Consider the following 21,757-nt stretch of genomic DNA (forward strand, 5'->3'; position numbering starts at 1 on the left):
GTGGTAACACGTGGGTTGCTATTCCTGCCGTTTTGTTAACTATATTAAACGTTTTAATAAAATAAGAAATGTGTACAATAAAAATAAAACACTTAATTTCAAAATATATATCGTTAAACAGCAATCGCGGGCCTATAGGGCAAGCTGATAATTTTCCATTTACGTACCTATCTTCTTGGTGCAATCCAAACCCTGACTTTCCAAATCTTATAGAGATACCCTGCCCTATACTGATGGGAGTTTTACTTTTTGACTGTTTGGTTTTCACTAGACAAGATGTTGTTATATATTGCTGAAGATTAACTAAAAAAATACGAATTGCACAAACATGTTATAGGTCTGCTCTGCACTTAAGTTATTTTTAGTTTATTGTTTTTAATCTCACTTGTCACTACCCTCTTTTAAAATAATAACTTTACTTTTTTACCCAATTCCAATGTACCTGTGTATGTGATTTGTCTGTATTTTTGTGAACTTACCTTCAATGCTATTTTATAGTTGGTATAGATCAGTGTCCAACAAGCGGCACGCGTGCCAAAACGTTTTTATTATTTGTAAAAAAACGCTTTTATTATTAGAAATAATTATATTACTAAACTTTGGCACGGGAAAAAGTTATAGTATAAAAATTGGCACGCCGGCATGTTTGAGTTCGACACCCCTGGTGTAGATATAAATAAATAAACGGCTATGTTTTATGCTTCACATTTTTCCAAACAGGGGTCATGGACACCAGGTTGAAGGGTTTATAATGCGGGAAATAAACACCTTATAAGCCCACCTGTTTTGAAAAAATAATACAATATAAACTCTAGGCACTAGTGAGCATATAGATATAGTTAATGCATTTGGCGCTGGTCTAGAATCCTTCCACAATTGTTAAATCAGCGCACAACATTTGGGTTAGGGTGCGAGTTTTGGTCTGGGTGGGTCAAGTTATTTAATAATAATATTTGACCCACCCGGCACCCACACCCAAACGCTAACCCAAATAATGTGCATTGTGGTAGGATTCTAGACCAGCGCCATGTATATATACATGTAGTTCATGAATTCTGCACAGTTTGTGAAATATTATCACTGATATCTGTCAACAGCTTTTTGTATAAAACTTTCAATTATGAAACTTAAAAGTGGAAAGCAAGAAGTTGCAGTGTTGGAAACTGGTGGTTCAAGCATTGTTCAACAAGCTCCACTGTTTAGCCATGACTCAAGGTTTGTAGTTTATTTATTTTTTACTATTGATGGTGTCACCAAGTTGCAAGTTGACGTAAACTTGCGTTATTGTTTATGTTAGGTATTTAATTTGTCCTTGTGGAAACATCATCAAAGTATTCTCAATTGCTACGGGTTACTGTTATAAGCGATTGGTTGGTCATGAAAATGAAGTTTCGTCAATTCAACATCATCCAAAAATAAAGCTGCAGGTAAGTCCACTTGAAAATGATTTATAAAATGGTTATCTTACTTAACTGCACCTTAAAATTTTATTAATTATGTCATAGTATGAAAAACTTGACCAGTTTTAATTTTTAGATAATATCAAGCTCCAAAGATGGAACCGTCAAATTTTGGGATTATGAAGATGGCATACTTCTTTCTTCTTTAAAGCTTTCCAGCCCTATTCTGTTCTTGTTTTCAAGACCACATTATTCAGATGTTGTTTTTATCGTGACAAAACAAGGTTTTTGTTTAATGTTTAAAAAAAAATTATTAAAAGTTAAATGTTGTTGGTTTAAATCCTTGTTAGTTTGGGTCAAAAAGGCCTTTCCAACCCAGCGGTTATGCCCCTACAAGGTTGCCCAATAGTTTTAGGGTCACTAGTACGCATTTCATGTTTTTCATTGCTTTATATATTGTCTTACATCTATATATATTGTTCTGGCAAATGTTGAAAATAATGTAACAATATCCCAAATGAGTTGCATGTTTCTTCAGCAATTGTGTGTGGAAGAAGACAAAATATTTTTTTAATTATCAAACCTAAAGTCCTATAAATTTTGCTATCATATTGAAAAGGGTAAGTTACATAAAAGTTTGAGGGGGGGCATGTTTAACAGTTGAGTCTCATTTCTGCATCTACGGCAGGGGTCCCCAAACTATGGCCCATGGGACAGATCTGGCCGACAGAGTTCATTTTTACCGGACCACCCTATATTGCATTAATAATGATGAAATATGTAAATAGAGTCTTCATTTCAAAAACTAAATTGTGCTGAAATTTTAAACTGGACGATGATTTTATTAAAGATAAGTTATGTTGCATAGGTAATATTAATATTTTCATTGTATTATTTATATTCAAATTAATAAAATTTTACACAAAGCTTTATATCTGGCCAGCGGTTGTCAATCATTACTGTTATTCAGCCTGTGATCTTCAGGCTTCACAGTTATCTGGCTCTTTTCAACAAAAGTTTGGTGACCTCTCATTTATAGCATTATGTTGCCAATTAATTGTGTGTTACTGTAGAACCAAAGAATGAACTGCACAAGTTGGTTCTGGAAGGTCATGTTACAGATTCAGATGGCTGTGTGAAAACAGATTTGCTAATCAGCTCTGTACCAGCAAATGTTGGTGGCCAAGTTTGCCTTTCTGACAAATTTATTGCAGTGTCGTATAGTCGCAGGCTGGCTGTGTACAAAGATCCTCAAAATATCAAAAAATTAAAGAAATCAAACAGGTTTATCTTGGTTTAATTTGTTAACTTATACCCCTCTTTATAAAATGCAATAAATGTTGTTTTAAATATTTGTTTTTATCAGAATAACCTTGAAACTGAGTTCTGACGCATCCAACATCAAATGTTTTGCCTGTCATCCTTTTGAACCTATGATAGCAACAGGCCACGAAAATGGACAAATTTTGTTCTGGTGAGTTTAGCAAAATTTTAAATAAGGTGGCAGCTGGGGGTGTGTCCCCAATATGCCCATTTTAAAATATAAAGGTATGAAAGTTTAAATTACACATGAAGCTATACTTTTCTTGCAGTCCCTGAATAGACTGACTAAATAATAAATAGACTGATTAAAAATAAATTTGATTTTACTATATATACATACTGTGGGCTATTCATACTGAGGTACGCATTTCATTATTTTACCCCCCCCCCCCCCCCCCCACCCATTCCATTTAAAACTGCCTTTGCTTAACTGCAATAATCACGTTTGGTTTCAATTGCAGTAGAAACTGAAATAAATTATTTCTGTTTGCTTAATTATGTATACCGAAAGCCATTGCAGACTCTTCACCGAATCTGTCGATCAATGATGCAAGCAGGGCAGACTAGAAAAACAACTAGCCTGCAGTGAGGTTCGAACTCACGACCTCCAGTCAAGCCGGGACCGTCTCTCTACCAGCTGAGCTATACAGGCTCAGAAGGGAATGAGTCAAGAAACAACCATATGCCAATACTTGCTCAATCTGTTAGTACAAGCAACTTTTGAAGGGAATTCACAGTACCATATCATTATCCAATGTTGGTAGAGCGACAGTCCCGGCTTGACTGGAGGTCGTGAGTTCGAACCTCACTGCAGGCTAGTTGTTTTTCTAATCTGCCCTGCTTGCATCATTGATCGACAGATTCGGTGAAGAGTCTGCAATGGCTTTCGGTATACTAATGATATGTAAGCCGTAATTGTTGGCCAAAAAGCAGCTTCAGAAGGGCTAGATTTCAATTATAAACACACATATGTGTGTTCAGCTTTCATTGCTTAAATATGTTAAGATTTTTTTTCTTATTCTATCAAATAAACAGCATTTGTTTGGGTGTAACTTACATTTGACCTAAACACTAAGCACTCTGACATTTTGTTGTTGGTGTAAATGAGAAAACTTTCACTTGATTCCTTGCTATTAATAGTTATACTGTCTCAAATATATTCTTCATTCTAATTATTTTTTTTTAGTTTGTGTAATTTGGATTTTTAGGCTTTACCTGAATCCTAGCCATATTTTATTTAATTTTTCACTGAAACCTACTCATACAGGCACAACATATTTGATGTCACGCCGATAGTAAGCAGTCAACATTGGCATTCTCTTGAAGTGCTCTCAATCTCGTTCACGCCTAGTGGTTCGTCGGTGCTCTCCGGTGGCAACGAGTCGGTTTTGGTCCAGTGGAGGGAGGAAGAGAAAAACTTTCTCCCCCGCCTGGGATCTCCGATCTCAAAACTTGCTGTGTCTGAAGACAACTCTCTGTATGCATGCTGTCACACAGAAAACTGTAAGTTTTATTATAATAGTTTTTTAGCTTTATATATATACACAGAAATCTTAAAATGTCTTATATTCTGGTTTACTAAACTTATTTCATAAATGGCTTGATAATTGCAAGGCCTGGTAATTGTAACTGGATAGTTTTTATTTATTTTGAACTGGAGTATCTTGTTTACCCGTAAAATAAGTAATAATGAACAACTACTTAATGAAACTGTATTTAAGCTTTATAAAGTTGTTGTTAAATTTTAATTTATATTGTAATTTAGTTTGCAATTGCATCCAACAACACTTCAACTGTATTTTACTTTCATTTTGGTAATATGCCGTCCGCTGTAGTTTGGGTGCACCTGCCTTAGATAATTTAAATCCCAACTAAAAATCTGTATTACCATGAAAATAGTACACCGAAAAGCCATCGCAGACTCGCCGAATCTGTCGATCTATGATGCAAGCAGAGCAAGCCAGAAAAACAACTGGCCTGCAGTGAGGTTCGAACTCACGACCTCCGGTCAAGCCGGGACCGTCGCTCTACCAACTGAGCTATGCAGGCTCAGAGAGGAGCGAGTCGAGAAACAACCATGCGCCAATACTTCGGTGTACTATTGATACGGAAGCCGTAATCGTTGGTCATAAAGCAACTTCCGAGGGGCTAGATCACAGATGTTATTAAACACATGTTTGTGTGTGTCTTTCATTGATTGATACGGACTGATGATCCCCCAGTGTGAAGTTGCTTGTACTAACAAAATGTGCAAGTATTGGCGCATGGTTGTTTCTCGACTCGCTCCTCTCTGAGCCTGCATAGCTCAGTTGGTAGAGCGACGGTCCCGGCTTGACCGGAGGTCGTGAGTTCGAACCTCACTGCAGGCCAGTTGTTTTTCTGGCTTGCTCTGCTTGCATCATAGATCGACCGATTCGGCGAGTCTGCGATGGCTTTTCGGTGTACTATTGATACGGAAGCCGTAATCGTTGGTCATAAAGCAACTTCCGAGGGGCTAGATCACAGATGTTATTAAACACATGTTTGTGTGTGTCTTTCATACCATGAAAATATTAATGGTTTGTTCAACAACTAGTTAACGCAGCTTGATTTTTCACTCTAACGTAAATATGTGATCACTGACCAGGATAAATTGTTTTGTGTATTGAAAGTGTCTCATCTTTATTTTTAGCCATCACAATAGTGACAAGTTATTTCACTATTAAACAAACTATTGAGGGATTTGCTGCTTCTTATCAAGGTTGGTTAAATTGTTTTTTTCCTATAAATTTTCATTTAAAGTAAACTCATAGTTCAATATGACAACATTTAATATCTTGTTTTATAATATGAATGGAATAAATTTCCCAGGTCTGCATTGTGGCGAAAAAACATATTTTAAACTTGATGTTATATACATAAAAATATTGACAAAGGAATTAATGTTGTTTGATGGGCAGGACTACCCTGTGGACTTCACTATGATGAGAAAAGTGACTCTTGTGTGACAAATGGCAAGCCTGGCCACCTGTTATTCTACCAACCCTCATCTGATACACAGTTGTTCAATGTATGTATCCTATTTTGCTTATATGATAACTAGGCAAGCATTAAGCAAAGTTTATTGCTACAATTGAACAAATAATCATCATTTACCTACACTTCATTGCTTGACTTAAAAGTGAATGATTTAAATTACAAATATACCTATATGTATAAATAAGGTTAAAGTCAATTCAGTTTAAATCATTTTTAAAACATTTAGTATCAATTTTCAAACATTGCTGCTGTAGCATTAACATTATGTTTAATAAACTTTCCAAAATTTCAGCTGGATGTCATCAGTCAAAATTTTATTTCATCTGCTGACCTTGAAAAACCTCTGTCTCAAACCAAAATCGTGAAAGTAGACTTTTGCAAGACCTCCCCCAACCGTGAGTTTCTGAAGTGCTTTGCTTTTAGGAAACTTGACTAAAATGAGACATTTCTTTTAGGTCACGTAATGGCAACTTTAGAATTTAACAAAGAAAGCCAAAGAGACCAAAAGTTGAAGTTTTGGAACTTCAGTGAAGAGGATCAACAGTAAGCATTATTCTGAAGTGTAAACATAAGTTTTGGTTTCCAGTGAGCATTTTAAGATGTTATATTTTAGGTGTGGATTTAACAATGCATAACAAAATGCCGTTAGCACAACTGTTTTAAATTGTTGAATGGGTTTTTGCTTCAGGTGGGCGTTAAACACAATCGTGAGTTCACCCCACGCAGAAAAGCGAGTGACGTCTTTGCACCTTCATCCCCACCAAGGTCTTTGCGCAACAACAGCCAACGATGGCTTCTGCAAACTTTGGTGTGTCGAAGATGGAAGTAAGCACTCAAAAGTTTAACCTCTAACGTTAAAGATTGCCTTCGCTGGAAAAACATACCCAAAAGGATAGATGCTAATCCAAAGGACATAATGGGAACACACAATAAGACCTAAAAAGCAACAATACATAAAGCCCAAAAAACTATAAAACCATAGTATTAAGACAAACGACATAATAAAGCCAAATACGCAGTAATATCCAGTACAGCATACAATCAAAATCGTCTGACTAAGACCTAAATCTGTCGGAATAAGGCCTAAATTCATCAGAATTAGTTCTAAATTCAACGGAATAAGGCCTAAATTCAATGGAGTAAGGCCTAAATTCTTTGGAATAAGTTCTAAATTCATCGGAATAAGGCCTAAATTCAACGGAATAAGGCCTAAATTCATCGGAATAAGTTCTAATTCCATCGGAATAAGACCTAAGTTCATCTGAATAAGGCCTAAATTCATCGAAAGAAGGCCTAAATGGCCAGAATAACGCCCGAACCTGTAAGTAGAGGGTATGGGACGATCGGGGGCCATCGGTCTGGCATCGGCCGTTTTGGTGACTACGTTTGGACGCCCTAGTCTGACCGGCACCGTCAGGGCGCCGCTGTTTCGGCACCGGATTTTTTGTCCTGTTTGGGGTTGTTGGTGGGTAATGGGTGGGGTTAGAAAATGGGTTAGTGTTGAAACTTTTAGGGGAGTTAGTGATGTACTTAGGGGTGGGGTTTGGGGTTAGGTAAAGTGTTGTTTAGGCCTGATTTTGACCTTTTAAGACTTATTCCGACGGATTTAGGACTTATTACGATTTAGACGGTACTAATACCATAGGTATTAGTGCTATTTTGGTCTTATTCCGAATTGTGTTTTATTCTGACGTTGGTGTTGTTCTTATCTTGGTCTTATGGCTGGAGTCCGACATAATAACCTGCCAATGGCACCTACATTCTCAACTGTAGATTCTGAACAGCAAACATTGCAGCCATGTAAATTAAATAATTTTTTTGATGCCAAATGAGTTTATTTTCAAAACAGGCACATAATTTAACAACTTTAAAAAAGAAAGCATTTAGAAGTTATCCTACAGACATTAGTGTGCAGCAAAGTATATTTTCCATTGTTACCCTAATTTAAAAACAAATGTTTAAAAACATCAGAGTTCCAAACTAAACTTTAATACGTTCTCGTAAATAAATTGTTGTGTTTAAGAGTGGATATGCGACAGCTGCATCAGTTACCGCGACAGCCCGTGCTTAGACTCATCATTTTCCGAGGATGGTTCCATGCTCGCGTTGGTTTTCGGACAATCTGTGTTGCTATGCAACAGCAACCATCCGGACCAACTAAAGTTGCTAATGAGCTACAATGAAGAAATCAGGTTTTTAAAAACCAATTCGTTTTTTAACGACATGTTTTGCCATCTAATTAATTCAGGCCAAATCTACATCATAAAATATTACCGACTTGAAAGATATGCTTTATCTTTATTTTTGTATTTAGACCAACAACATAATAAAGCCAGATATGCAGTAATATCCAGGACAGAACAAGTTTCTTCTGAATAAGATCTAAACCTGCCAGCATAAGTCCTATTTATCAGAATAAGGCCAAAAATGATGCCTAAAACTGTAGGGAGAAAGGGTATTGGATAATCGTGGGCCATGAATCTGGCATCGTCCGTTTTGCTCTTACTGTCTGGGCCACCAAATTTTGCTTTTTGGCACCGTGTGAGATTAGAAACTGGGTTAAGGTTAAATTATCAGGGGAGTTAGTGATGTTCTTATTGCAATAAACAAAGGAAGGTTCGGGGGTGGCATATGTTTCTAAAAACTACAGAAGGGGTCGCAACAACAAATAGGTTGGGAAACACTGCTTTGACCCATCTTTATATCACAGGCGTGTTGAATTTGGGAGAAAGTCGTGTTGTCACTTCCTGGTCGTAGCTGCCCAAAACTGCCTCCAAGTCTGGAACATTCTCACCAACTCTTTGAGCTGGTGCATCGATCTCCCGGGAGTTGAACTACTCATCCCCGACTTGTTGTCACCCAACATGGCCGTGATCACGCAAACCAATTCAGGTAGGAATCTAATGTTTTCCTCATTTTACAAAATACTCGATTTTTTTCTTCAGGATAGTTGATTTCAGTAAAAGGATTATCTCAATTTTAAATTCTGATTCCATTTTTTTAATTTTGATCAAGAGACCTTGATTATTGCTGCCACAGTGTCCATATTGAACCAATAACTGTTTTTACGACTATTTTTCACTAAAATGTAAGTGTTTGACTTTTTCGAAACCCCATCATGTTACTCGAATGGTTAGTCTTTGTGTGGCTCAACAGATTGATGTTTTCTGAATACTATTTTAGGGATTCAGGGATGATAATGCTTAATCTGTTGAGTCAACTATTTTAGAGCTTTGCTTAATTATTATCGATATGTTCTTTAATGCTGTCAGTATGATCAGAAGTCAAGTTCACTTTTTATTTTCTCAACAAACCAAAAAGTAATGACAAACAAAAGTAACACTCATCAAAAGTATTTCAAACTCGATATAAATAAATTAAAACTAACCGAAAAAGTAACAATACAAAAGGTTTATAACAGCAAACAATATGTATCAGGGTTAATGCTGTCATCTGTGCCACACCGCCAAAATCATTCAAAAACGTCATAATACAGTTTGGGTGATTAGCAAATAATAGGAACTAGTATAACCTTAAACGCCATATTTTAGCACCGAACTATATTTATTTTAAATAATAGCAGCACATGTTCTATGTACTGTTTCAAATTGTATATAAAAAAGCAGTAAAGTGTAATGCTATGCTGTTATTGTATTTGTATCACCGTCGTTTTTCTTTTTTTAAGTTGCAGACACAACAGAATATAAAACAAACGATTTCGTTTAAACAAAGGATTATTTAACTTGGGTAATAGCACTACGATAAGTCCAACGCTGGTTAGGTTTATTTTTCTAGGCCTTACCACATTAGTAAGTTGTTGCCATGAAACCTTACTATTAAATGCCTCAGGTTTTTCTATGCTAACGACGTCGTACAGTGTTCTACTTTAGTTACAGCCAACTATGTTTTTTGAGGGACCGAAACGGTTTCTTGAATTTTTCCCATCGGCCATCGGTCTCTTAAACCATGGCAAACTTCTCTACTTGAGCAACTACTATTATCTTGACTACTCAGATGAACTATGTAACAATCTCATGAAAGAATTTATCGGCCATCAAAGCTACTATGAGTTGTCACCAAAGCCACTATGAGACCTTTCTTTCAAAGAAGCGAAACCTTTCTTTTGAAGAAGGCACTCCGACCCCACGAACATTCGCAAACTTAATCACTGGCGTCTTTCGCCAATACGCTAGTTGTACGGCTTCAGGTACTGGCCGTTTCGCGTCTTCGCGTAAGTAGTAGCGTCACCACGCAGCGTCACGGACGGTGACGTAGGCGCCGATCGCGGGAAATTCCCAACGTTGACGTCACTGTCGTTGGCGTAGGGCGACAGGGGCGGTGGCACCGGCGGTAGGAGAGCGTCGTCGGCGTTAAAATCCGGAAAGGAGTGCACGGAAATCTGCGAGAGTGGCCGATTGCGCCTGGGTGGTTTGGGCGGTTGGCTGCCGCCTCTGAGCGATGGCGCCGGTGGCAATGGACGCTGAATGTTCGGACACGAGTCGGCCCGCTGTTGCGTTATCGGGCGAGGGTCTACCAGTCGCATTTCTTCGTAAACGCGCTGATTGGGAGGCGGCGGCGGCGGAATGGCTAATGCCGGATTGGCCAGGATGCTTACCCTGTTATAGGCGCTTGCGTCGCGGCTATGCGGCTGCACCTGAATCTGTAGCGGCTTGGTTTTGCGGCGCACGCGGCACACCAGAATGCCAATGATCAGCACCAACACGCAGATAATGATGGCCGCTGTGGCGATGATGATAGCCCTGTCCACCCACGAGCTTTGCGCAGCTGGCGTGAGCGGTTGTCCGTTGCTGGCTCTTTCGCCGCTCGCGACCGTCGTGGTTGCCGCGTTTACGTTTATATTGTTGCGGCCGTTAATTGGCTGAGCGTCGGTCGTTATAATGACCGTTGGTGCGGCTGCCGCTGGTGGTTCTTGGGTCGTGCTGGTTGTTGTTGTTGTTGTTGTTGTTTTTGCCGTGGTTGTGGTTGTAGTTGTACTTGGTCTGCTGCATGCGGGGCAGTTGCGGTACTCCGTCCGTTTCTCGTACGCCAGCTTCTCGCAGTTCTTGACGCACTCGCGCTGCTGGTTGTGGAATGAGGAGCACTGGCATGCGCTCCACTCGCCCCACTCTAAAACCCCACAAAAACACGAACGCGGATTAGGTGATTTTCGTTCGGTGTATCTGTATGTATATCTAAAATTTCTTTCTGTCTATTTTAATCATTGGCGTTTATTTTACTGCCACATCAGTGGTTTTTAACCTGTTGTGCGCAAATGCATTTCAGGTGCTCTTTCTGCTCTTATGCCCGTTTTGAAAAATGTGTATAACAATTTCACGGTGCCGGTAATTTATATTCCCTCTTTGCAACACTAAATCGACCTATACGCTTTTTTTTCAGATAAGGGTTTAAATAAGTATAGGAAAATTTGAACAAAAGTGTTAAATATAAAATCAGGCGCCCCGCAGAGACGGCAAAAGTTCAACAAAAGTTGAGACCCACTAGTTTGCATTGACGTCTGTAAGTGTTGGTTCGTCTTTATAAACCAAAATGGCGAGAAATGTAAAGAACAAGGGGATGTTTTATTATTTTACTAAATTCTAAAAACACAGAGCGTGAGTCTGCAACAGTGCCTGATGCATAAACGCACTGACGTGAGTTCTACTCTTAACCCAACCACTGGTTTTCATGTGCTGTATTATAGGACAAAATATCTTTCCAACAGTCACTAATGAAATTTTTAGTTGTCTTCGAAATCCCCATAGATTTATTGCAAACATATACTTCGCTGCAGATATAGAGATTATTAGATTGTAAACAAAATCGAAATCAGTTATCAATTTTTTCCCATGTGTCTAGGGATGCCCGACACTTAACATTTTATTCCGATACCGTTACCCGATATTTTGAACTTGAAGTAGCGCGACCCACTCTGCTACTCCATGACGTAATTACTGTGTTCAAACAAGCAAAGTACATTTTTCAACCAGGTTATTAAACCAAAATTTTCTTTAACGGTAATAAGTTTAGTTACCTCCAGAAGTTGTTAACCTATACCAGGGGTTCTTAAACTTTTTTTACCCCGGAACCCTGATTTATATTTTTTCTCCGCGTGGACCACGGTAGGCAAGAAGTTTTTAGAAATGACGTCATAAATTTGCAATCACAATACAGACAGACTTCAGAAATCCTCTGGTTTCGGTCCAAAAAATGTGAAAGTAAAAGTGAGTCTAAATACATTCAGTGCAAAACCGTTTTATTTTTAACTAAATTATATACTTTTTAAATGCACACTAACATTTCAATTAGGTTTTAGTGGACAAACTTGTTCAAGGACCCCTAAGAGGTCCATGGACCCCAGTTTAAGAACCCCTGACCTAAACTATGTTTCAATAAATTTTCATGCCAAGCCAAGGTAAAAGCGCTGAATCAACATCATGGCCAACATTCCAGTATTAATTTGGTTTTGGACTTGCACCGATACCACCACTTCATGGGATATCGGTTCCGATCCAAAATTATCGGACATCCTTATGTGACACTCTGCACAGCTTCAATCACAATACTTTTTGTTTCAAATGCGAACTGAACACGGACGTGATGCTTGGTCCACAAAATTCACAATAGCGCATTCGACGCATAAATCCCGCTGTAATTTCCGTGAAATAAGGGCTTGTATTTGTTTAGTTTGCTCATTTACCTGGCGCGTCGCAATCTTGTGTGTTGCAGAAATGAACTCCATTTTGCGAGATGAACGGTATGCTCCCGTCGCAGTTACTGCTGAATTTGCCGTTACGTACGCACGTCCGATATCGAAACTAAAAGAGAGCAAACATTTCGTTATAATTGCACTTCGAATGTCCGATCAATGCCAAATTTGTTGCATGAGTGATAGTTTGATACATGGGGTGGTACCGGATTGGATAACCAATTTATTTGGCATTACAGTGAGAGTTTTTCATCTAACTTAGCGTTTTCAACTTTGAAAGGCAGATTTTATAGAAAATTACAAATTACAGTTTAACGTAACTAAGTTTTTCAGCGCCAGCGCCATAGCACTTTTTTTTTACAACCTGGAAACATTTCGTTTGTTTAAGTTTGATTCCGTTTTCAAATTTGACCGTCGTAATGATCTAGTTTGATCTCACACCAGCGATTTATTTGTTTAAAATAACAATTATAGTAATAAAACGATGTATCAGACATCCCTAAATTGCACCAAGCTGATTTATGTTATGTCTCCTGACAACCTTAATGACACCCAGCTTAAAGAAAGCTACAAAGGTACTTAGGTAAGTGCTCAGGATATTCGCTTGCTTATCGCGTAGCCCAGTTCCCAAAGCGACGTTCCCTATATATTCGAGGTTTCGAGTTCAAATTTTAGCACGGATTGTATTGTACTTTTGCATGAATATTTTTGCCTCTGATTTTCAATTGGACTCCTGAAGGGCAAACGGGTAATTTAAAATTTGACCAAAAAGCACATTTAGTTGGGTCACATATATTGATGCAAGTCATCAGGGGCCACTTCAAAACCTAAACAGTGGTCTTTATCGCAAGCAAAATAAAACTTTGACTGAAGTGTACAGTTTCTTATTATTACGTCACAGTGTACTCTGTTTTACTACATATTAACTTATTCGACTGCTTATATTGTTTTCATCAAAATATCATTCAGCAAAGTATATTACCAATAAATGTCTACTGATATTGCGGCTGAAAAAATTAAAAAAAAGTAATTTACTCTATTTGGATATTGACAAATTTACGGGCGTTGTTTTTTCAAAGGGGCAAATTGAGTTTTAAATAGCGGTTAAAGGGGTCCACGGGATGAAAAAGGTTAAGGACCACTAACTTAGGACATTACAACAGTATACAACACTTCTTCACAGTCTTTGCTGAAGTAGAACACATACCTGGACGCCGGCTTCGCAGGTTTTCGAGCAGGCCCCTGACGCTACCCAGTTAGTCCACGCCCCGTAGCATTGCTCCTTGGGTTTGCAGTACTCGGACACTTTGCGTCTGCAGTTGGGCTGCCGAACCGAGTTGCTACACTTAAACGTCGTTTCTTTTATCCAGTCCAAGCAAGTCTCGCCCGTACAACCGGGCGCATAGTCCTCAAGCTAGAAAAAACAAGCGGGGATTGCAATTCTTTATGATTTTTTTAGTACCTAAAGATATAGTTAACCTTTTTTTTTTAATTGAAAGCCGGATAACTTTAAGGCCTTGCGATTACGGACCGGATGACTGTTGTAAGGTCAGGGGTTTGCAACTCTTGGGATTATTTTTTTATTTTCCAATTTAAACGCAAAAAAATTAGTTAAGGGCTGGGTGACTGTAATGGTTGACAATCGCGGACCTGATCTTCATTTTTTGTCGAACTTTATTATTAGCTTGATTATTATCGTTAAACGAATGAAAATGAATAGCTGTTAAACAAAAACTGTAGCGAGCTTTATGAAATTAGCCATAATTAGACGTTTTGTTTTTCAACAAAAATATTTTTTGCTTGTAATTTGAGTTACATTACATTGTCCCGTCATATAAACTGCCCGTTCGTATACCTACGCCGATTTGTACGTTTTAGCATGATTACAAATTGCGTTACAGAAATGTGACTCTCCTTGATTAATGCAATTATAGGGTGATTTCTGACACAAACATTTAATAGCCCGAACTAATAAAAAATTACATTGCTTCTCCATAACAACATATGGGATAGATTAAAAAGATCAATAACAGGTTCTGAAGTTTTACGTAACAATAAGTTTGAATGCATTTGCCAAGGTAATAATAATATCTGTTTTGACTTCAAATTAGAAGCCAAATCCTACTGCTGCTGCGCCCTTGAAAAATTAAAACGGCGCACAGTTTGGGAACCTCTGCAGTAGGGGATGGTACTTTGTATATGTTTTAAAAATGTCATCAAAAATATTCAAATTAGTATAGTTGTCTAACATTTTACATCAACCCCCGGATTAGGAAGTTCGTCTAATTCAGGGGGTAGCCAGCACATCGATCGCCAAATTTCACCTGGTCGATCGCGTCGAATATGTGTTACGTCATTACAGTAGCTGTCGCACACAAGCGTAGCATTAAAACAACCAATTGTTGTCAGGACAAGCCTAATAAAGCGTTTTTTTATGTAACAAATTGCGGTAACCTCCATCGCTGGCTTGCAATGCAATTAACGCTCAAAATGTTGAATAAGTGTTCTTGTAACTTTGTTACTGTACCAGTCGATCGCAATCAAGCATAAGTTGGTTAAACCTCTAATTGACTCCAGTTCAAGTCCAGTCATTTACGACTTGAGCGTTCGAGCCGGCGGTGGTCGACCTTCGTCGTCGAATATATCGCGCGCTCGCTGAAATCTAAATATACACCGACCGCGTTATTTTTGCGCGCAACTTACCCACTTGCCGTGATCGCACTTGTCGCAAGCTGTCAGTTCTTCGCGCCATTCACGCCCCTGGCAAGCATTTTGAGGCGAAGTTTCCGTCGAGCAGTTGTCATTGCGCTGCCAGTCGCACTTCTGATTTGTCCCGCATGCGCTCCAGGACAACCAGTTCTGCGTCTGCAACAACAAACAACAGTCTGATGTCATTTTGTATGACAGCTGTAATGCCAGGAGTTTGGCATAGGTGACTTGAAAATCGTTTCTAAATGAAAATGATGCTCTTACACTGAGGCTCTGCGCTTTTGTTCGCACATTTTTGCGAATGGAAACGACGTCCATGTAATTTCATCACGACAAACCGACTCGAAAATCGTTTGTCTAACTTTAAATTTCTATGCAGCATGTCTCTTGACTTTGTTGAAAAATAATAAAGATATATTCGAAACGTTCAAAATTCTATCTACTTCTTTATGGGCTTTGATCTTCATACTACATCTTACTACAGCCTCCAACCTTTATGCTCTAAAGTACGTATCTTGGTGCAGTTCAAATAAAGAAAAGATTTTGTCAAGTAGCCTTAAAACCCTACCCCCGCCCCGCTTGGCTATGTGTAATATTTCGCGGGAAATAAATAGGTTGTACCGATGTGTTAATAGTTTTTCGCAAGTTTTACCGTTCTGTTGTTTTCGCAGGTGGCTATTTTTTAATATTTCCGTTTTAGCCCTTTTCATTGTGAAGTATTACGATCAGCCTGTTATAACTTATTTAACAAGATGTTGGTTTTATAATAGAAAGTAGACCTAGCCTAAACCAATCTACGAACGATGTCAAACCCAACAACAATATATACTTTTTTATCCCTAACCAAAGAACACTTGTACAATCTAAGTTAAGGTCGAAAAAAGTTAAAAATTCTGACAGATTCACAGACTTTATTTTTCAATGGAATTTCCTTCCGGAAAGTATCAACTCAACGTATACCAAAAATCAATTCTAAACGGCCAAACGTATAATTCAATGGGAAATAACCCACCTGACCGCGCGAACCTCGTATTCCAATTCCAAAGGCAACGAAGATAATAATTTCCAGAAGCATTAGCTTAAACTTCCACATGATTCTCTCTGCCCTCTTAACGAATCTGAAAAATCTCGGCACCTGTCTATCTCCTACTATAGTTTGTGTATCCGCTACAGCTGTAATCGTTGTTATGCTGGTATGGTGCGCCGCAGTCGGGCCCCGTCTTCTTTTGTTGACAGCAGCGCGTCCCGCGTGATGTCACAGTTTGCGTGACATCACGGCGGATGTGGTGAATTTCCGGCGTTCACGTAAGCCGCTGCTAGCTTGCTTGCTGGCTGTCCGCTTTAACACGCTGTGATTTGGTGCGTTGTGTCGCAAAGGCAATAAGCTTGTGATGTCACGGGGTTGTTGCTTTTTTTGCGTGACTTGCGTGATTTGTGATAACGTGTCTTGCGCAAGACCAAGAGTAATCACTACGATGAGGTTTATGAACAAGTCAAAAACTGGTGGAAAAGTAGCAAAATTTTCTAAAATTTGTTATTATTTCACTCCTTGAATTGGACTGTCCATATATCCATACAATTGAAATGATTGCTCTGATTGACCAAGAAATAAATAACTATCGATATATTTTATTACGCAATTTTTTTTATAAATAAATTTTAAAACCCTGTTGAACCTATAGGTAAAGGCAAACCCAGGCTGTCACTAAAACTCAGCACTATTGTCAGAACCTCCGGATATTCCTGTGATAGTGTTACGTCACAACGAACCAACCGACAATGGTGTTTTGATTTAACCTGAATTGGCGTGTTGCGTCATAGTGTATTTTTGTGGCTTCGTGGCCATCCGTTGTAATTAAAAAAATGCAATCAACAGTTATTTGGCTGACCACAATCTTTACACACTTTTCAGAGTAGACTTTTCGATCGTAATATAGATAAAGTTAAATATAAAGTTACTCCCGGAAATACCGAATACATGGCGACTGATCGTGATTGATATACTCCACTGTCCCGTGGTACTCGTGTTTCCTCTTTTGTTTTGCAATTTTGTTGCGTATAAATGGTGAAACCTGGACTAAATACGGTCCGCGGCCGCCGGCCCTATATGTTTTCCAGCTTGATGTTGAAGTACAATATTGATTAAATTATGTTTGCAAATCAGTCTTACCTTTTGCCGAATTTTACCAGCTTGCCAAAGCAATGCTATGTATTGTCATAAACGATTATTTTTTTACTTTGTTGGTTAGGAAAAAATTCACGACTACTAACCAACAAGAAGCATACCAATGAAACAGACATTAAAACGTTGATTGTAGCACGCGTCTTCGTATTTCAACTTCGTTATTTTATAACGGGGTCCGTGACCGGCACTGAGCTGAAAGCAGCAAAGCTAAGTTAATTTCCACCAATCCAAATACGTTCGCAAGGTACTCATTACCTCTTAACCCTAATTGCCACGCAAACGTGATGGCCGTCAGCCACTTAGTCCCGTTTAACAATGAAAAACGTTTATCTGCGCCTTACCGCCTTATTTAACACACTAAACAATAACCGCTGCTAAAGTATAGCTTTGACCAACTTATTCTCTGTGTCACTTACCTGAAATAGCAAGGTGACATCTCCTTAATAGGCATTGTTAAGCATTCGGAATTTCCATACTATTTTCTTGCTCTGGCAGTTACTTCTACTGTCAAACTAATACACATAAGATGGCACTCACTTCCAACTTGGCGAATCTCAGAGTTCCCAACTTTAAGGTTTACGACACACTTACTAACATTGTTCACTGCAATGTCACAAAAAATTAAAACTGAACAAATTAACTGTGCACAATGTAGAAAAACGTTCTTTATTTGTTCCACTCCAATCGTACACAAAAAATGTGTTAAGAAACTTAGCAATAGAGCAAAACGTTGAATCCAAAAGAAGTCGAAATACTGCACGGCACCCAAGTTGAGAGCCTCTGACGTAGCTATGTGCGCCCAGCAACTGCCTTGTTTCAGGGTTTTTGGGGCCATGAAAATTGTAAAATTGGAAAGAAAAACGTTATTTTTACCCCAAGATTCGTTTGACGCTTGACTTGACCGCTTAAAAAAATAACTCAGATATACTTTAACATTTGCGAGTTTTGATCTGATTTGAAAACTTTTTCGTGTTTCAGTTCACGTCTTCACTCCGGGCGTAAAGCTTCCTCTGTGCTCGTGCGACCTCCAGTGGAAAGTGTCGACGGCTTGCTTCGTTCCATCCAGAAGCGGGCAGTTGGCCTGGTGCCAGAACTCTGAGCTTTACTTGGTGTCCAATAAAATGGTAAGAAGGCGACTGAAAAACGATTGACAGCCTCAACAATTGGGCAGTCTTGACACCAGGCTACTTAATGAATATGCTATTATTGGAGATGATACTAAGCCGCAATCAGCAACGATAAAAAGATCGTGTATATATATATCAAAAACCGCGCTGGTCAATTAAAAAGCATTTATCTATATTCTATATATCAGGGGTGGGCAACTTACGGCCCGCGGGCCAGATCCGGCCCGCCAACACATATAATCCGGCCCGCGACCTATTTTACAAACTGGGCACGAGGTCATTCTTCATATTTTTTGGCTATTTCAACTGCGTAAAAGTATTTTTTTACGCTTTGCGTTAATCTTGTTCCTCTATCGGATGTAAATTGCAAACTACCCTAGTTTTATCCATGATTAACTGTCGTTGCGCTGATGATAAGATGCGTAAAGTATACACAGCTAACATATAACGACCCGCGGAGACGTTTTTTAGATTGGTTTTGGCCCGCGCCTAGAAAAAGTTGCCCACCCCTGTTCTATATTAAGATATAAACATGTTGACTAAATTTCATTAAATAAACAGACTCTTGTTTAAATATGTATTCCTTTTTGTTTAACCGCAGTCTGCTTTTGCCAAAAACAGTAACACATGAACACGATACAATCAGTGTCAAAGAATTGGTTCGAACGTAGGATTTTTGTTTGGCGAGGGCATGATTTTTTTCAGAGATGACGTCCTAACGTGACGTCACAAAGTCGCATATAAACGTGACTTTATAAAGAAGTAACCTTTAGAACACCACACAGGACGGTTGTTTTGTAAAGTTTTACGTTGGAAAGGTGTTACTTTCAATACAAAATCTATATTCCAAAGTTGTATCGTTTATTTCTTCTTGTTTATTTCTTCTGGATCCCTCCTGTATAGTGCTGTACCGTATTTTAATGCCATCAGATTAAAACACATTGTACTCGAGTGCTTATGACACACCGCCTGGTGTTAACAATGAACGCACATGTTTGAGTTGTTTTGCCAGAAGTTGTCTGTGTTGCTTCTCTGTCTGTTGTAGAACTGACATTTGCATGCGACTGTGTGGTCAGCGTGTAACAAATCTACACCCAGTCAAAAGCGGCCGATTGCATAAAACATAAAGCTGCCTATTTTTGATCGCAGACCGTTCACAAGTTGGCTTCCGCCAGCGAAAAATTATCGTACCCGGGAGAGATTGGCATCGAGCAGGCAGAAAAACGCAACCCGATGTCCAGCATTCTTTCCTCCACCGCAGCATCTGTCGATCAAAGCGACGCATCGCATTTGTCCGTTCGGCCCAAGATCAAGCAGGTTCGACTCCCCTTTACGGGTTTTGATGATTACAGAAAATAATCGGTAATAAGAATATAAAAGCCCACACAGAAGTATAGGTAGAGATATACTTTGTTTTTGGCAGTTGTATATTACTTTTCTTTGTAAGTCCCACTTAGAATGAATACGTCCAAACAAGGGTCCTGCATGCGTAAACCAACATAGTTTATCAATAAACGTTTCAAATTATGGCCTCTATTTTATACGATTGACATTCGCTGCTCAATAATATGCGCTATTTATGCTGCTCAAATATATTTACCATTTATTTACATAAAGCTAGCAAGAACTCTGTTATAGACCTATGGCTAGAGAAGATAGAGCTTATAAAGAATGATCGTTTGCGTTAGTGTTGTTTAACGTTCATAAACTTAAAGTACTTTTGGACGCCATTTGACGAATCTGGATACATTATGTATTACAGAAAGCTCTGTCGTACATCCTAAACACACCGTCGCACGTTTTGCCGCCGATGAAATCGCTTTGCGACCAGTTCATTTCAACCTTACTCCTAAACGGAACTGAAAAAGTGGAAAACAACGACTTACTGGAAGGGTATGTATTGAAACGTCATTTTACTGCCGGGGTTTCTTAAATTTGCTTTAACGTTGACCCTTAAAAAAAATTTGGTTCGCGTGGACCAGAGTCGGCATGAAAATTTAGAGCTGGCGTCGTAAAACAATGGATAGACCAAAGATACCGGCTTTTTGGATCCAAGAATGTAAAACTGAAATATACTATAAATATATTTATTGAGAAGGCGCGAAAGCGATGTTCAATTAAACTCGTTTCTAAACAATTTCCTATTTAATTTAAATGCACTAAGACTAGGCCTTCTGATTTCTTGTTGTGTGCCGACAGTATTTTGGACGAGATATAGGCCTACAATCGCAATATATGTACATTGTACAAAGTGAATCATCCAGGCTTTATTTGGTATCAGTATATGAATCATGTGCATATGCCAATTGATCATGAAATGGTATACCGGGCGTTCTGATTACAAGACAAGGTTAGGTGGGGATATTTTAAAAGCATTTTAAAATTTGTCCGGCATTAAGTTACCTAGAATTTATCAAAGGATTGCAGAATTATTGAATACAAGTAAAAATCACATAACATTAAAACATTAACACATTTAAAATTCCAACTATTAACCGTTTTTTAAATAGGTTTACCATACCATTTTTTTTACTTTCCAAATTATCAATATACGTTTAAATTTTCTCGGTTATAATATATAATTTTCGAAAATTTTGTAAACAAAAAAAAAAGAAAAAAAGACTCCCTTGTCAGTACAAAACTGTTCAACTTGTTTTCTGTTTTGTGGTGCTTCAAACGATTACATATTTTTTTTAGTGAAAAAATAACCGACGAAAGCGAGCCAATGCAAACAGAAATCGCCGTTGAAGAAACGGAAAAAGCGCAACTTGAAGAATTGCCCGGCCAGGACATCTCACCCAAAGATTTTGACTTTCTCTTGCCTTATATTAATGAAACGTTTGTCAACTAATATGGCGAAATAAAACTGCACAGTTTAATAGTCATTTAATATGTGGGTCATACTCTTATAAGTCGTTCCCGACCAGGTTTTGAACTAAATGTCTAAGTTGCCCGTACAGTTTGCATGATTAATAAGAAAAATATACAGGCTTTTAAAAAACTTTTAAAAATTTTAAGAGAAAAATAAGGACGCAGTTTTTATTTATACCGCTTACGTTATGATAATGCTTTTGTGTAGCAGTGGTTTTAAGCTATTTACAAAACATCCTAGAGTACTTATCAGATAGTACCCCTATGCTGCGTAGGCCTATTTAATAAAAATTTACAATTTCCAAGAGAAATAATTATGTAGCCAAAAACTTTAGCGGCCGCTTTGCTCGCCAAGTACGCCACCACGTTTTACAACAGGTGCGCCCTGAAGTAAACAAGGTTAAAAACACGGACATAG

At 38.4% G+C, this 21,757-nt stretch overlaps 1 protein-coding gene across 1 annotated transcript; it reads left to right on the forward strand.

The window, feature by feature from the left end:
- The first annotated feature begins 1,101 nt into the window (after positions 1-1,101).
- LOC146163541 (WD repeat-containing protein 75-like) lies at positions 1,102-21,341 on the forward strand. Its single transcript, XM_083381920.1, has 17 exons — positions 1,102-1,215; positions 1,298-1,427; positions 1,537-1,684; positions 2,474-2,684; positions 2,767-2,874; positions 3,991-4,226; positions 5,395-5,463; positions 5,663-5,772; positions 6,034-6,136; positions 6,197-6,284; positions 6,430-6,566; positions 7,765-7,933; positions 8,452-8,633; positions 18,320-18,465; positions 19,618-19,785; positions 20,231-20,361; positions 21,166-21,341. The coding sequence occupies exons 1-17, from the start codon at positions 1,121-1,123 to the stop codon at positions 21,317-21,319; spliced, it is 2,385 nt and encodes a 794-aa protein (XP_083238046.1). The 5' UTR covers positions 1,102-1,120; the 3' UTR covers positions 21,320-21,341.
- The last annotated feature ends 416 nt before the right edge of the window (positions 21,342-21,757 follow it).

This window comes from Ascidiella aspersa, chromosome 2 (assembly GCF_963924565.1).
Source record: "Ascidiella aspersa chromosome 2, kaAscAspe10.2, whole genome shotgun sequence".
In the NCBI taxonomy this organism is placed as follows: domain Eukaryota; kingdom Metazoa; phylum Chordata; class Ascidiacea; order Phlebobranchia; family Ascidiidae; genus Ascidiella; species Ascidiella aspersa.

Excerpts from the sequence above, each read along its gene's own strand:
- LOC146163541 (XM_083381920.1), top strand. The coding sequence starts at position 1,121 with ATGAAACTTAAAAGTGGAAAGCAAGAAGTTGCAGTGTTGGAAACTGGT. Across the intron at positions 1,216-1,297 it reads CTGTTTAGCCATGACTCAAG|GTATTTAATTTGTCCTTGTG; the intron begins GTTTGTAGTTTA and ends TGTTTATGTTAG. Across the intron at positions 18,466-19,617 it reads ACTTGGTGTCCAATAAAATG|ACCGTTCACAAGTTGGCTTC; the intron begins GTAAGAAGGCGA and ends TTTTGATCGCAG.